The sequence below is a fragment of the Canis lupus genome, chromosome 9, assembly GCF_003254725.2.
Source record: "Canis lupus dingo isolate Sandy chromosome 9, ASM325472v2, whole genome shotgun sequence".
Taxonomy (NCBI): Eukaryota; Metazoa; Chordata; class Mammalia; order Carnivora; family Canidae; genus Canis; species Canis lupus.
The window spans coordinates 49,276,967-49,292,454 of NC_064251.1; the positions used below are offsets into that span (position 1 = coordinate 49,276,967).

The 15,488-nt window shown below is 48.0% G+C and overlaps 1 protein-coding gene across 7 annotated transcripts in view; it reads right to left on the minus strand.

The window, feature by feature from the left end:
- EHMT1 (euchromatic histone lysine methyltransferase 1) overlaps nucleotides 1–15,488 on the minus strand; it is a 144,487-nt gene that overhangs the window by 16,830 nt on the left and 112,169 nt on the right. For all 7 annotated transcript variants that reach the window (XM_035720406.2, XM_035720404.2, XM_035720408.2 and 4 more), the window contains 3 exons: nucleotides 10,730–10,852; nucleotides 3,800–3,901; nucleotides 2,049–2,153 (listed from right to left, as the gene is read on the minus strand). In XM_035720406.2, coding sequence (XP_035576299.1) covers nucleotides 2,049–2,153; nucleotides 3,800–3,901; nucleotides 10,730–10,852 — 330 coding nt within the window. The remainder of the gene's footprint in view (nucleotides 1–2,048; nucleotides 2,154–3,799; nucleotides 3,902–10,729; nucleotides 10,853–15,488) is intronic.

A 15,488-nucleotide genomic window follows, 5' to 3' on the forward strand; every position in this document is an offset into this window, starting at 1 on the left:
CTGATGCCGTCTGAGCAACATCCACACTGCAAGGATCCAGCTATGGAAAACCAACCTCACAAACAGAAAGCAGAGCTGTGGGTGGAGGCTATGAAGCAGCAGGAGGAAACTTGAGAGTGAGTGTCATGACCAGTCTTGACGAGGTGACGGTATCTGGGGTTAACACTCCTCTAACTGTACACTTTCAATAGTGCAGTCTCCCACTTCACACCAATAAAAGGTGTCACAATATAAGGTGAAATTATACAGCTGCTTGGTCATAGGAACAAACATGCAATTTAATCAACTCTCTTGTTTCCTGAGGACCACGACCAGTACCAGTGCTGACACCCATTGGACTCTGTGAGGCTGTGTGTTGCCCACGTACCCATATGCTCCTGACCTGACAGCTGCATGAGAGGACACCTACCCACCAAGGACACAGGGTTGCAGTTGCGACAACCACTCCTCCTGAAGGAGGCTGCTCCTGACATGCCAGGAAGGGTCAGCAGGGCAGATCATCCCCCTGCCACAGCCATGCTGGACCTCATCATACTGCTTCCCTCTCCCCCGACCACAGCTGACCTGGCGCCTCTAGCCTCTTGCAGGGCAGTGTCATCGTACTGACATTGGCTCTGGGGACGTTAATGGAAATATTCCACGCCTGAGCCACAAGTCCAGATGCCGGCCTGCATCCTGCTATTCCTGGGTTCAGGGCAGGAACTGCTCACAGATGCAGGGAAAGGTCCCAACGCCGAGCAGCAACAGTAAGTGACCAAGTGATATTTGCAGCGGGGATCTGGACAGTCCTGTCCCACTCAGGGGCTCAGAACCAAGACTCACCATTTGCTCCCCATCCTGGGTACACTGACTCCCACGATACTGAATGGCGTGCTTGAGAAATGTCTTACTGTCAACTGCCTTTTTTATTCCATTATCAGTTTAATGAGTTTGTAGCTACATTTTCCATTTACAGCTTTTGGTGACTCAGCAGACAGGGCTCTGCAAGGGCACACTGTGTCTGTCCACCCTGGGACCCCTGCCCCTCTGCCTTGTTCCTGGGCAGGTCCTCAAAGACCTTCCCAGAAACACCCTTTTATTTATTTATTTATTTATTATTTATTTTATTTTTTTTAATTTTTATTTATTTATGATAGTCCCAGAGAGAGAGAGAGAGAGGCAGAGACACAGGCAGAGGGAGAAGCAGGCTCCATGCACCGGGAGCCTGACGTGGGATTCGATCCCGGTCTCCAGGATCGCGCCCTGGGCCAAAGGCAGGCGCTAAACCACTGCGCCACCCAGGGATCCCCAGAAACACCCTTTTAAATTAACGAGAGTCACCTGCTGTCTGATACACAGGCTGGAGTATTACTCCCAGAGGGATTGGTGAGTCTTCTGACCTTGGCCCCAAAACACTTTTCTTTTTTTTTTAATTTATGATAGTCACACAGGGAGAGAGAGAGAGAGGCAGAGACACAGGCAGAGGGAGAAGCAGGCTCCATGCACCGGGAGCCCGACGTGGGATTCGATTCCGGGTCTCCAGGATCGCGCCCTGGGCCAAAGGCAGGTGCCAAACTGCTGCGCCACCCAGGGATCCCCCAAAACACTTTTCTAAGAACAAATTTGTCTCACAAAACTAGCCATCAACACAAGCACCTTAGTTGTCCTGGTCTGAGCACATGGTAGGTCCCTTTCTTTCCTTCCCAGACAGCAAAAGCAGGACAAGTTAGTGCCCACACCTCTACTTGCCCAGGTGTGGGGTGTGCCCTGGGCTCTGTGGTCTCGATCACAGACATGGCAGTCAGTGACACGATCACAGTCCAGATGTGCCTCTAAAAAGGCAGGTACCACCCACGGGGCAGGTAGATTTCCCTTCAATCTACACCCAGCAATTGGCCAACACACAAAACAATCCCAGGGAACCACAATGGGTCCAGGGGCCACTGAAAACACAGAACATGAGGGCAGAGCTGCAACTGTTAACTCTGCACACCCTGAGCCCTCCGTCCTCCTCCAAGACCCACTTCCCTGGGTGGAGCTTAGGACCAGCAACAGCCAGAGAGACTCACGTTGTCGCGGATGTTGATGTCAGACCCCTTGGACAGCAGCAGCTTCACCAGCTCCACGTGCTTATACTCAGTGGCCCAAATCATGGGCGTCCAGCCGCCATCATCCTAATTTCAAAAACAAACAGAACAAAAAAAAACCAAAAAAAAAAAAAAAAACACACACCAAAAATACACCAAAATCCATTATAGTTCCTACAGACAAGTAGCATGAAGCATGATTTCACTAAAGAGTTCTACGACGGCTCCAAGAGATGGGAGCCAGTTTCAGTCCCCATGTGGTGTATGAGGAAACCCAGCTCGGGGCATCTCCATGAGTGCAAGATGGAATTAGATCCTCTGTTGTAAGGGGGACGGATGGACCCACCAGGTGACTTCAGTCCTCTCCAGACCGGTGGGCAGGCACTGCCAGGACCACCCTTGGTACCCCAGAGCGCACCTGCTTGGATCATGTGAGGACCAAGAAATGCTGCTGACCAGACCATCTCTTACAGACCAGAAGTCTGGCTGGTGGGACGCACAGGCCTCAGGGATACAGATAAGCCCCAAGCCTGAAGCAAGAGCAGCTGCCAAGAACTGCAGACAGACAGATGTCCACACCCAGGAGACTGATGGAGACCATGCATAGCTCCTGCTTCTTCCTGAAGGGCAGGAAGTAGAACACCTGCCCAGGCCAACCCCATACACAGGGTCTGTCATGGTTCTGACAAGCTGGCTTTCTTCCACTCCACAAACTCAGGCCTGTCTCCTTACTCAGTGGTTGTGGAAAGTTTTATTCAAACCAGGAGAAAGGCAGCTCTTTAGAAAATGAGTATCACGTTGCCAACTCATGGTCTGGTGGCAGAAAGCGCAACCTTCCCCAACAACTCTCAAACAACTTCCTATACCCCCTGCCAACACCTCTCTCTGGGAGACATGCAGTCTCTGTGACTACAGTGGGGTGGCCCCTGCAGGCTTGCTGTGGACATCACCTGGGCACTGGGGGCAGAGCAGGGACAAGCCCGCCTCAGAGAGCTGAGCCGGCCCAGCCCAGGCCAGGTGAAGAAACGCCTAAGACTCAAAGTAATGGGAGACAGAAGATGAAATGGAGAAGGGGTCTAGCATGAGCGTGCAGACCCTGTGAGAGCAGGGGCACATGGCAGGGAACTGCCTTTCTAGGCCACTGAGGAGGGTCTCTGCCAGGGTGGCTCCCAGAGCGCTGAGTTGGAAGCAGCAGCCAGACTGAAGGGGGGTGGGAGGGGTAGAACATATGGGCCAAGAACGTCGTCCTAGGCCCAGAGAGTCACCAGGGAGTGGAGGAGTCTGTGTCCCAGCGAGTGGGAGGGGAGCCCTCTCATCTGCTCTCCTGAGTCACCCACTAGATGCATATGAGGCCTCCTCATGCCGGGGTGACTCCTAGGTGCCCCTAGGAAGGACAACAGTGCCACGGGAGGGAGGGCACCTGGCACACAGGTGGTCAGGGACCCCACTCAGGGGGTCACATGCGGCCCGAGACCTGGAGGCTGAGGTAGCCCAGGCAGATGCCCCGAGCCAAGTCCCTGGCCAGGCAGCAGTGCAGAGACCATTATAGGTGGGAGCTCTCAGAGTAGCCAGCGGTCAGCAAGGGGAGGCAGCAGCCAGAGTCATGAAGGCCAGGCCTCCCAAGGCCTTGCAAGGGAGCTGCAGACAACAGGCAGGAGGCCAGCACTCCTACAGAGAAGAAGGGTCAGGAACCAGTCGGCCAGTGGAGTGTCTACATAGAGGTTGTGGCTTACCTGACAGTTGACGTCCATCTGTCCATTGGAAAGCAGATACTGAACTACATCATAGTGGCCTTTCTTGGCAGCGAGGTGCAAACAGGTGGAGCCCTCTGCATCCTGCAACATAAATGCCATTTAGAGCCAGAGAAATCACACAACTTACAGTGTGCCACGGCCTGAACACGTGAACATGGTGGCCTTTTATTCCCCACATGAGGAATGTGCCTTCTAGAATGATAACCCAGGGGATCCCTGGGTGGCGCAGCAGTTTGGCGTCTGCCTTTGGCCCAGGGCGTGATCCTGGAGACCCGGGATCGAGTCCCACGTCGGGCTCCCAGTGCATGGAGCCTGCTTCTCCCTCTGCCTGTGTCTCTGCCTCTCTCTCTCTCTCTCTCTCTATCATAAATAAATAAAAATTAAAAAAAAAATAGAATGATAACCCAGGCAGAGAAGAGTGGAATTTTTTTTCAAAGGTCGCACAACTGAGGCCCAAGCCCCACACACTGGGCTATAGACTCCAAGCCCCTAACACCAATGGGGCAAGGCCTCAGGTGGCAAGGAGTCCTCATCTTTCATACCTGGAGGTACATCGTGTCAGCCGCATGTCCCTTCCTTCCCCCATGGTCCAGGCAGGTTGAGGCATACCTGGGCTTCTTGACATGGCCAGGTGCAGCGTCCTGTCCCTCTGCTCCAAAAGAACCCCTGCACTGCTCACGTGACAAGAGGGCCACCTGCCCATTAGGGCCTCTATGAGGTATGGGTCGCCAATGAACGTCTAGACCAGTGCTAGGGATCCAGTCATCGTTGTCCATAAGCCACAGAATTAGAAACAATAAATGGCAAAAAGAGCAGGGGCCCAGAACGGGGCAGTTTGCCCTGCAGTTCAACACGCACCACGGCTGCCTGCCTGCATCCTGCCTGCATCCTGCCTCCTGTGCCTGCTGGCACATCTCCCCATTAGCTCCTAGCTCGACTTCCTCAAGTACACTAAATATATCTCATTAATTAAAGTACCTCAAAAACAACAGCCACTGTCCATGGAGGAAGTCAGACCCGGAAAGTTCCAGGACAGACTCAGAGGGCCGGGGGACCATGTGTGGTCCAGGCCAACCTGAGGGCCTGCATCACACGCAGTCGGACACACTTCCACTGCGTTCCCCTTGCAGGTCTCTCTTTGCTTCCCCCCACCCCCCGCTACTGTCTGTACTGACCACATTTCCTTATTCATTCTGCTTCCCTGCTTCTGACTCTCTGAGCAGTAATCTGAGATTTTCACACACTGTTTAACATATTTCTTACCAAGTCTGAAGTTAGTCAGCAAACCTGTTTTTCTCAAGAAAACCCACACACTTTAACTCTGTATTACTGGTGTTTAAAATGTTAATTGTATGATAAATACAAGAATGTATGGCTGCTGGTGTAAGGGCCTGCCTTATTTTCCAGTGCTCCCAGCTGTCTTACTTTATGCTCTTCGGAGGTGAACTGAGTACCGCAGAACCTTCGCCCGAGCACGCATCCCAGAGCTGAGGAGAAGGACTTCCTCCTGGGGGCAGGGGCACCCCACTAAATCCAGGGGCCACACAGTGGTGTCTCAGGGTGGTTTTCAAAAGGCTGAGCACCTTCTCTGTGTCTGCTGCCTCAGCAGGGGCGGGCTGTTCATTCTTTGCCCATTTTTCTTTTGAGCTCTTTTGTTTGTGGGGCTTCCTTAACCACTTGCCAGTATATCACAGTATCTTCTGGCAGTGTGTAGCCTGCCTCTGAACGCTGTGACATCTTGTTAACCATAAACTCTTCATTCCAATGCACCTGACTTTATCAATCACTTCTGTACTTTCTGTGTCTTACTGAAGAAATCTCTCCCTATGCTAGAACCACAAAGATGACCTTACCTCTTCTAAAAGTTCACCACTTGCATGATGCATGTTCTCCACCCTTTTCCCATCCACCTGTGTGACCACTGACGTGAACACCTGCAGCATACGGCGGCTTCAGGCGTGCTCAGTCCTCAGGCATGCTGTCCCCCTGGAAAGGGCAGGGCTCTTCTTCCACTCGGGTTTTCAGTCTCTTTTCCTGCCTGTAGTTATAGAAACACTGCTTCGTATTCCACTTCACTTCCTCTACTAGATCTTCCTGAACTTCCCTTAGAGCTGTATTTCTCTTCAATGATTTTTTTTGTACCTTCTCTGGAGATGATGATACTCCCGTCATCAGTCCATCAGTCTGCTCAGATTGATCCTCCCACAGCAGGATTCCATTCAATGGCTCCTGCCAGTGCTGTTGGTGCCACATTTTACTTCTAAATTGGCAGGAACTCCACCTCGTAAAGGTATTTCTGCTTTAAACAGCCTTTGTCTTTCAGGAAATTTAAAGAAAACAGCAGCTCTTCCTACGCAGTGTTCCTGGGCTGACTTTCAGGCAGCTTTCACACCTCTGTTATGCCAAGGTACTGATAAATCCCACCAGCTTTTGTTCACCTGGAAGTATTTTATTCCACAATTATTCTTTGAGGGTTACTTTTACTGAATGCAGCCTTCTAGGCTGATAATTTTGTTTTCTTTCTCCATTGTTTCAGATGAGAAGTTGGTGATTGTTTTGTAATGTTGTTAACCTACGTATCATGTGCTGTTTTTTGGCTGCTTCTAAGATTTTGTTTTCAGTTCAATAGTCCAACCACAATGCGTGTGTGGTAATTCTTTAATATTTATCTAGTCTGAGGTTTGCTCAGTTTCTTAGATCTACAGATTCTTTCTTACCAAATCTGGGAAGCTTGTGACCATTTTTCCAGTATTTTTTTCTATCAGATTCTTCCTCCCCTCTTTCTGGGAACTCCAATTACATGTCAGCTGGAAACTGTCCTACAACCTGTTTTTCAGACTAATCTTAATGACCAGTCTTCCATTTCAGTGACCACTTTCTTCTACTGTACCCATCTACAGCTAAGCTCATCCATGAGCCATCCCCTCCAGATGTCTGCTCCCCGTGACCTACTGATACTTCTTGGGTCCTTTGTCTGCAGGTTCCAGCTGCTTCTGTAAATCCCTGAACACTAACCTTCTTGTCTCTGTTTATCTTGGGCACTGACTCCTGTGATGAGGCTGGAAATCTGTGCCCCAGCAGAGAACAGGGTAAATACGGGACTCGCCCGCCCATGATAATAGAGAGGAGTGATAGTTATCTATAGATATTTACACAATAATAAAGGTTTCCAGATTGCAAAAAAGAAAAGAAAAAAAGCAAAGACTAAAGTTTGAAAAAATATTCATACAACATATAAATAACTATATACCAAGAAGTGTTTTTAAGACAAGCTGATTAAATAGTAAAAGGACAAATAAATAGGTAACCATTTTTGCACATCAAACTGTTAATATTTTTTAAAAACCTGTCATAGGGATCCCTGGGTGGCTGCAGTTTAGCACCTGCCTTCAGCCCAGGGCATGATCCTGGACTCCCAGGATTGAGTCCCAGGATTGAGTCCCACATCGATCGGGCTCCCTGCATGGAGCCTGTTCTCCCTCTGCCTTTGTCTCTGCCTCTGTCTCACTCTCTGTGTGTCTGTCATGAATAAATAAAATCTTTAAAATAAATAAATAAATAAATAAACAAATAGATAGATAGATAGATAAATAAATAAATAAATAAATAAATAAATAAATAAATAAATAAATAAAAAAAACCTGCCATAGTCACCACGGGTGAGAGCAGATGGAAGAGTGCTTGACACTTGGTGACTTCAGAAAGAAATATAAAAACCCTTAAAAATGATTATATATTTTAATCTAACAATTCCACACTGAGAAATATGTCCTAAAGAAACCAGACATGTGCAAAAACTTGGCTAAAAAAAATGTTAATTGAAGCACTGTGTAGAATGAAAACTGAAAACATAAGGGCACCTAAGTGGCTCCGCCAATTGTCTGACTCTTGGTTTCAGCTCAGGTCGTGATCTTGAGGTCAAGGGATCAAGCCTCATGCTGGGCTCTTCATTCACTGAGGAGTCTGTTTAAGATTCTTTCCCTCTGTCCCTCCCCCTGCTCACATGCTCGCATGATCTCTCTCTGAAAATAAATCTTAAAAAAAAATTGAAAAAAAAAAATTGAAAACATAAATATTGACCAATAAGCCAATCTGACTAAAAGGGATACCAACGCATCATGAAATACCCACCTGAAATACATTTATATATATATAAATATTATAACATTTATAATAATGTTATAAAATAGTATTTCATAACAGAAAAAATGATAATTTGATGGAAAAAAGTTGGTAAGTTACTATGAACAGTATAAATTTTTTATTAGAAAAATACGTATTAATATGGAAGATGACAATATCACATTCATGTTCTTATTGTGGCTACTTATGCACACCTGTACGTAATGTGAGATTGTGTCTGATCTGGTGGCAGTGATCCCATTTGCACTGCCATGCAGCCCTCACCACCCCAATCCTACATGGAAGCTGGGTGCCCACAAAGAGGGATACCCGCTGTCCCCATAACCTTTAACCTACTTCCAGTCTCTCAGTTTGACTCTGGGTCCTCACACAGGTGGATCCTACAGGATGTGTCCTTTTGGGACGGCCTGTCTCACTCAGCACATCACCTGTGCTGGGGACTTCCTTCTCGTTTAAGGTTGAGGGACGCCCATGATGCACACAGACCACTTTTGGCTAATCCATCCCTCTGTGGGTGGACACTTGGACTGTTTCCACCTTCCTGCTTTGTGGACAATGCTGATGAGAACGTGGGGGAGCAAAGACCATTCATGGCCCTGTTTTCAGCTTCTTTGGGTAAATACCCAGGATGGGAATTGCTGGATCACGTGGTAGTTCTATGTTTAACTTTCTGAGGAATAATCAAACTGTCTTCACAGAAGCTGCATCATTTGACATTCCCACCAGCAATGCATGAGGGTTCCAATTTCTCCATATCTTTGCCAGCACTTATCTCCCTTTCCTAGACAACTGCTGCCCCAAGGGACGTGAGGTGACATCTCACTGTGGTTTTGATTTGCATTTTCCTGATAACTGGTGATGCTGAGCATTTTTTTATGTGCTAATTGGCCACTTACTTTTCTCTGGAGAAATGGCTACTCCAAGTTTTTGCCCACTTTTGAATTGCGTTGGATTTTTGCTACTTAGTGGTAGGAGTTCTTTATATATTCTAGAAAGGAATCTGCCATTAGGATTTATGACTATTGCTCCCATTCCGTGGGTTGTCTCTTCATTATTAGATACTGTCCTTTGACACAGGAAAGTTGTTTTTTTTTTAAGATTTTATTCATTTGATAGTGTGAGTGAGAGAGAGAGAAAGCACAAGTAGGGGAGGGGCAGAGGGTGAAGCAGGGAGCCTGATGCAGGATTGATCCTGGGACTCCAGGATCATGACTTGAGCCAAAGGCAGACGCTTAATCGACTGAGCCACCCAGGTGCCCTGACACATGAAAGTTTTTATTTTTGAAGACATTTATCTATTTTATTATCTGTGCTTTTACTGTTTTATCCAAGACGTCATTGCTTAGACCCAATGAATATCATGAAGATGTTCCTCTATCTTTTCTTCTAAGAGATTTATGGTTGTAGGTCTTAAATTTAGGTCTTTGATCCATTCTGAGTTATTATCTAAATATGATGTAAATTAAGGGCCCAAAACATTTCTTTTCCATGTGGAGATCCCATTTTCCCAGCACCATTTGTTAAAAAGACTTCCCTTTCTTCCCCCTGAATGGTCCTGGCATCCCCAGAAACCACGGTATATCCATGAGGGTTTGTTTCTGGGCCATTCTATCCATCATCTGTATGTCTGTCTTTACGTCAGCACCGTGCTGTGTGGATTCCTGGAGCTCTGTGGTCGGTTCTGAAGTCAAGGAGTTCGAGGCCTCAGCTTTGTTCTTCTGCAAGATCGTCTGGCTGTTCAGGGTCTCCTGAGATCTGGAGGCCTCTCGGGACTGGTTTTCCTCTATCTGTACACAACAGCCGTGGGATTCTGACAGGGATTGCACAGACTCTGGGGTTCACCCCAGATGGTGCTCGCAGTTCGATGATGATCAGTCTTCTGGTCGATGAACGCGGGACATGTTTCCATGTACTTAGGTCTTCCTTCATCTCTTTCAGCAATGTTCTGTGATTTTCACTGTGTAAGTCTTTCATCTCCTTGGTCCAGTTTATTCCTAATATTGTACTCTTTTTGATGCTTTTTATTTTTTAAGATTTTATTTATTTATTCCTGAGAGACACAGAGAGAGAGAGAGAGAGAGAGAGAGAGGCAGAGACACAGGCAGAGGGAGAAGCAGGCTCCATGCAGGGAGCCCGACACAGGACTCAATCCTGGGACCCCAGGATCAGGCCCTGGGCTGAAGGTGGCACTAAACTGCTGAGCCACCTGGCCTGTCCTTTTTCTGAGGCTATTATAACTGGAATTGTTTCCTTAATTTCCTTTTTGGATACCTCATCTCAAGTGTACAGAAATACAACTGATATTTCTGTATTGATTCTATATCTTATAATTTTTCTATATGCATTTATTAGTTCCAGATTTTTGTGTATATTCCTTAGGGTTTTCTACATATAAAATCATGCCATTTTTATGAACAGAGATTTTACTTTTTCTTTCCCAATTTGGAAGCTTTGGGGGGGTGCTAATTGCTCCAAGTGGAAGTCAGAAGAGGAAAAGTATAAAAAATGAAGGAAGCTACAGACCTCTGCACAGCAAGCTTATTCGTCCCTTTGTCTATTGTGAGGCACAGAGGATCAAGTTCACTAGAATTTTCTCACATAAACCAGTAACCAGGCAAGGTGAACTAAGAGCTCCTTCCTGACAAAGAGATGGATGTTTGATGGCTACCAATTCTTGAAGACATTTCAACAAGGAAGTGGTCCCTGTTTATCTTTCTGAGAAATTTCTATACAAACCAGGGGTGTGATTTTGAGCAGGGAGCGTACCTTTGGATCCACGAGGGCCCCGGCCTTGATGAGGTACTTCACTGCATCTAGATGGTTGTTCTCTGCTGCTTCCATCAGTGGGGTTCTCTGGTCTTCTGAGCAGGTGTCGATATTAGCGCCCGCCTAGTGAAACCAGGACAGCTCAGGTGTGTAGGTAGAGCGCTCCTGCTGCAGCCCCCGCCCGGCATTCAGATGCTCCCAACACTTGCAAGCAGAAAGATCTCATGAGCTAAAATCATTTCTAGTAACTGTAACGGAGTCTTCAGAACCAAATTCAAAGACATGACTGCTCTACTACTGTCAAACCTTCAGTTCAACACGAGCATTTCTTGACAGAAAATGTTTACAGCACGTTAGTGACAATAACTTTAAGAAATGAGAAGTGAGGGCAGCCCGGGTGGCTCAGCGGTTTAGCGCCACCTTTAGCCCAGGGCGTGATCCTGGAGACTGGGGATAGAGTCCCATGTCAGGCTCCCTAAATGGAGCCTGCTTCTCCCTCTACCTGTGTCTCTGCCTCTCTCTCTCTCTCTCTCTCTGTATGTATTCTCATGAATAAATAAAATCTTTAAGAAAAAAGAAATGAAAAGTGATATGGAGGAATGTGGGGGCTGCTCTGCAAGAGCCAGCAGATGGGCAGTGACCTGGTCTACAGTGACCAAAGGACACCCTGACTCACTGACCTCTTTTTTCTGGCTGTTTTAAGCTGATTTCCAGTACTAAGAATTTTGAAGCAACTTCTAATTCTTCCAACAAAGTATGTACTTGGAAAGCTAGTGGTCCAGAAAAGACACAGAGATAAACTCCAGTATGTGTGAAACTTAAGTAGCCTCCAACGTTAAAATGTGTTGTGTGCTGTAAGCAAATCAGCTCCCTCACAATTTAAAAACCCTTTCCCATGGGGGAAAAACTGTCTAGTTCCTTAGACCGATGTACCAAAAGCTAGCATTTACTTTATAAAATAAATACTGGGAAAATCTTACTATCTACAATTAAAAACAAAAGTAACAACAAAATGAGTTACAATATTTTTAAATAGACCTAGAGTGTTGCATGGGGAAACCATGGGACTGAGGTAGTTCAGGGAACCCTGAATGAGACTTCTGGCAAATTCCAGAGGGCAGGATGGGGCTGGGGGCCACAGACAGAGTTGAAGATCAGGCACCAACGCAAGGTCAGGGGTCAGAGGACCAGGCCCTGACTCCCAGGGACAGGTCTGAAGATCCACGACTGACTTCCAGGGTGCTCATCCAAAATCAAGGGCAACAAGTGACCAGCTCCACACAAGAACTCAGAGGTCCTCCCAGGGACACACAGACAATCAGAACTAACACCACAAAAGTTGGCCCAGAAGAAAATGATCATCACCAGGAGAAGGTAGGGAAGACCGAGAGACAAAACCAAAGAATCCCCAAGAACCCTGAGATGGAAGGAGAATACAAAGAAGACATTAAACCAGGTTTCCCTGACTGGGGAATTCCCACTGACTGATAGGATTCCCACCAGAGACAATGGTGAGAACAGGGAAGTGGGTCTTACGGGAAAAGCAGGATGAACTTTGGAGAGACTCCAGGCCACACACCAGGCAGGCCCCAACCCCCACACCTTCCCCAAAACCTCCCTGCGTGACCGTGCAGTGTGTGCAAGACCCTGTGTGGATAAGCAAGGTGTGTGCATGCAGCTCGTGAGGTATGTGCAGTCCATGGCAGGTCCCCAGGCTCAGAGATCTGTGCAACAGGTGTGGCTCTGTCCCTCCCCTCCAGGCTCTGTGATGATTAGAGCACACCTTCCTCTGTTAGAAAACCCCTCAAAGGCTCATGACGTAGCCGTTTAGAAGTTCAGCAGGTGGATGGCGAGCTCAGACCCAGCAGTAACACACAAGGAGGACAGGACAATGGGCACTCGAGAGTTGGGGAGCAGATGGAGGTGACCCGTCAGGGGGGACATGTGCCTGGATCCAGGATAAGGCAGCTGCTGTGAGTGACCAGTGGCTGGGATGCCATCCTGGAGCTAGATGTTCACCCGTGATCAGCACAGCTCTGAGCACAGGGAATACAGCTCAGTGCCTGAGCAGCACATACTTCCTGCCATTTGTCAATTAAACTCAAACAGGGGATCCCTGGGTGGCGCAGCGGTTTGGCGCCTGCCTTTGGCCCAGGGCGCGATCCTGGAGACCCGGGGTCGAGTCCCACGTCGGGCTCCTGGTGCATGGAGCCTGCTTCTCCCTCTGCCTGTGTCTCTGCCTCTCTCTCTCTCTCTCTCTCTGTGTGACTATCATAAATAAATAAATAAAAAATTAAAAAAAAAAAAAAAAAAACTCAAACAGCAACATGCGGCAGGGCATGCCACACCACAGTGGGCTGGGCCCCAAATGAAGTAAGAGCTGTTTTCAGTGAGACCTCAGGAAGAAAATCAAACAGGATGGAAAGATCTCAAAACTGCTCTTCACAGGTGATGCTGGCTGTGAGGGAGCACTCCCCAGCCCTGACAGCACAGGAACACAGAAGGCTGCGAGCTTGCAACAGCAGTCGGCAGCTTCAGTGCTGCTCTGGGGCTGGAGAGAGGCCGTAGAACCAGAGCCCACCCAGTGGACGGTGTGGGGTGAGAGACACCCCAGCAAAGCGGAACTGCCAAGAAACAATACCCCTGGATTTGGGACAAACTAGAAAACCCACTCCACCTCTTTCCTGGGGAATCTCAGGAAAGCAGCTCAGGTCCTAGAAGGAGGAAAATACACAAAATCACAGGCTCCCAGCTCAGGGAGTGAGCAGCCCGGGCCACCCAACATCAGGTCAGTGCAGAGGGTCTCAGAGAACAACACTAGAAAGAGTTTTCCACAGGAGATAACATTTTATTCTGCAGTTTAAGACACAGAGCTCCTGCAGCCTCAACTCTCCCTGACAGTGACTGACTTGGGGGTGGCAGGGGCAGGACTGGGACCAAAGCAGACACACTAGAATTCTTACTGTGTGACTCAATGAACATAAAGGCAGACACAGGTAAGTCTCATGATTTGAAAGTGCTTGTACGGTGGTCAAACCGGAGAGATGTAGAGATGGGCTCTCAGGTAAGAGCCTGGAGAGCCGCCCCTCCGGGAGGGTGGGCAGGGCTGTGTCCTGACCCAGGGTGAGGTGGGAACCACTTAGGGACATTTATTAACAGAATACTTATACCTTAAGGACTCTCCTGTATGCATCTTACATATACACGCTTTAATGTTTAAAAAAAAAAAAAAAAAAAAAGGCCAAAGAGAAAATAGATCGTTTCAAGAGTAACAAGCAAACTTCTCAAAAGAACGCACAGAAGTCAGAAGGCAGTGGAACCATGCCTTAAATGAAGTGAGAGAAAACAACCAGCAACCTAGAATTCCAAGTCCAGGGAAATGTCTCCCACGAAGCCCCCACACTGGTGTGTGAGCTGAGGAGAGGCCTGGGCAGCCCCCACCCCAACCCCACACAGCACACAGGACCATCAAGGGCGACCCTGCCCTGCCACCATTCCACACAGCACTGGGCCTCCGGGCCACCCTTGCAGAAGCACAAACCATATCCATGCCTTCTGCGGCGGCTCAGAACGGAGACAGGAGGGCATCCCACTGGAGTGCTGCCCCCCGTCCTCTCCTTCAGAGCACTAACCAGCACTCATGGTCACTGCCTTGATGGCCATGCCAGCTGCCCCTGACTTCTCTCCAGTGAGCTCCTCCTCCATTGGATCAGCTGCCTACCACCATCACCGCCAAGAACCGACTGGTGCGTGACCACTCTGAGCAACCTTCTCAGCCACCCCAAGTCCTACTAGCCTTCTCTTAAACTCACGCCCAAGGCCTCTGGGGGGTTCCCTCCAAAATGGCTCAAGCTACCAAGGTAGTATGAGGCACTCCCACCCTCCCTCAACATCCGCAGCTCCCTCATCTTGTCCGTCTTAAGACACCTGCACATAGACCACTGAGTGACCTCTGGAGGTGAGAAAAAAAGAGTATGTAACCTCCACATGAGTAAAGAGAAAGGATGAGACAAAACAAATATCAACCCAAAAGAAGGCAACAAAGAGATTTTTAAAAATGTACGTGTTTGAAAAGACTAAGAATCAAAACAACAGTATGACATCAGAAATACACTTAAATGCTAAAAATTACAGTAAATATTATCTAGACTAAAGGTTCCTATTAAAACACCAAGATGATGACACTGAGCTTTTTAAAAACCTAGCAACATGCTACTTAACAAGACACGTCCAAGCAGGGCTCTCTGGCATGAGATGGAGCCAGGAATCTACACCAATGGTGCATCTCTCCTAAGATACAAATGCAAACATCAATGGGGTCATGTCCTGCTCTGCCCACAGCCATCGCTTCCATCAGCACCGGTCAGAACATTGGTAAGAAAACACACTGGGAGAGCGGGGACGCGCCAGCAGAAGCCGTGGGGTCAACACAGACACAGGCAGGCTGAGGGGGGGAGCAGCTCGGGTTCCCCACCATGGACACCCCTGGCTCCCACAGAGACACATGCAGGAGGCAGCCACATGCACCCCTCTCCAGACAGCAGTGTCTGTGGGGCACCCAATGGAGACAAGGCCAGCACCCTCCATCAGCATTTTAGTACTTTAGATATGAACAAGCAGGAATCATCAGGCATTTGAGGAAAGAAAACTTTAAAAATGATACCAAAATGAACAGAGCAGCATAAAACTCCAAAATTACCATAATATCTTCAAAGAAACAAGAGAAGAACAGAGGTACAAAAAAGGAACTTTGAGGGAG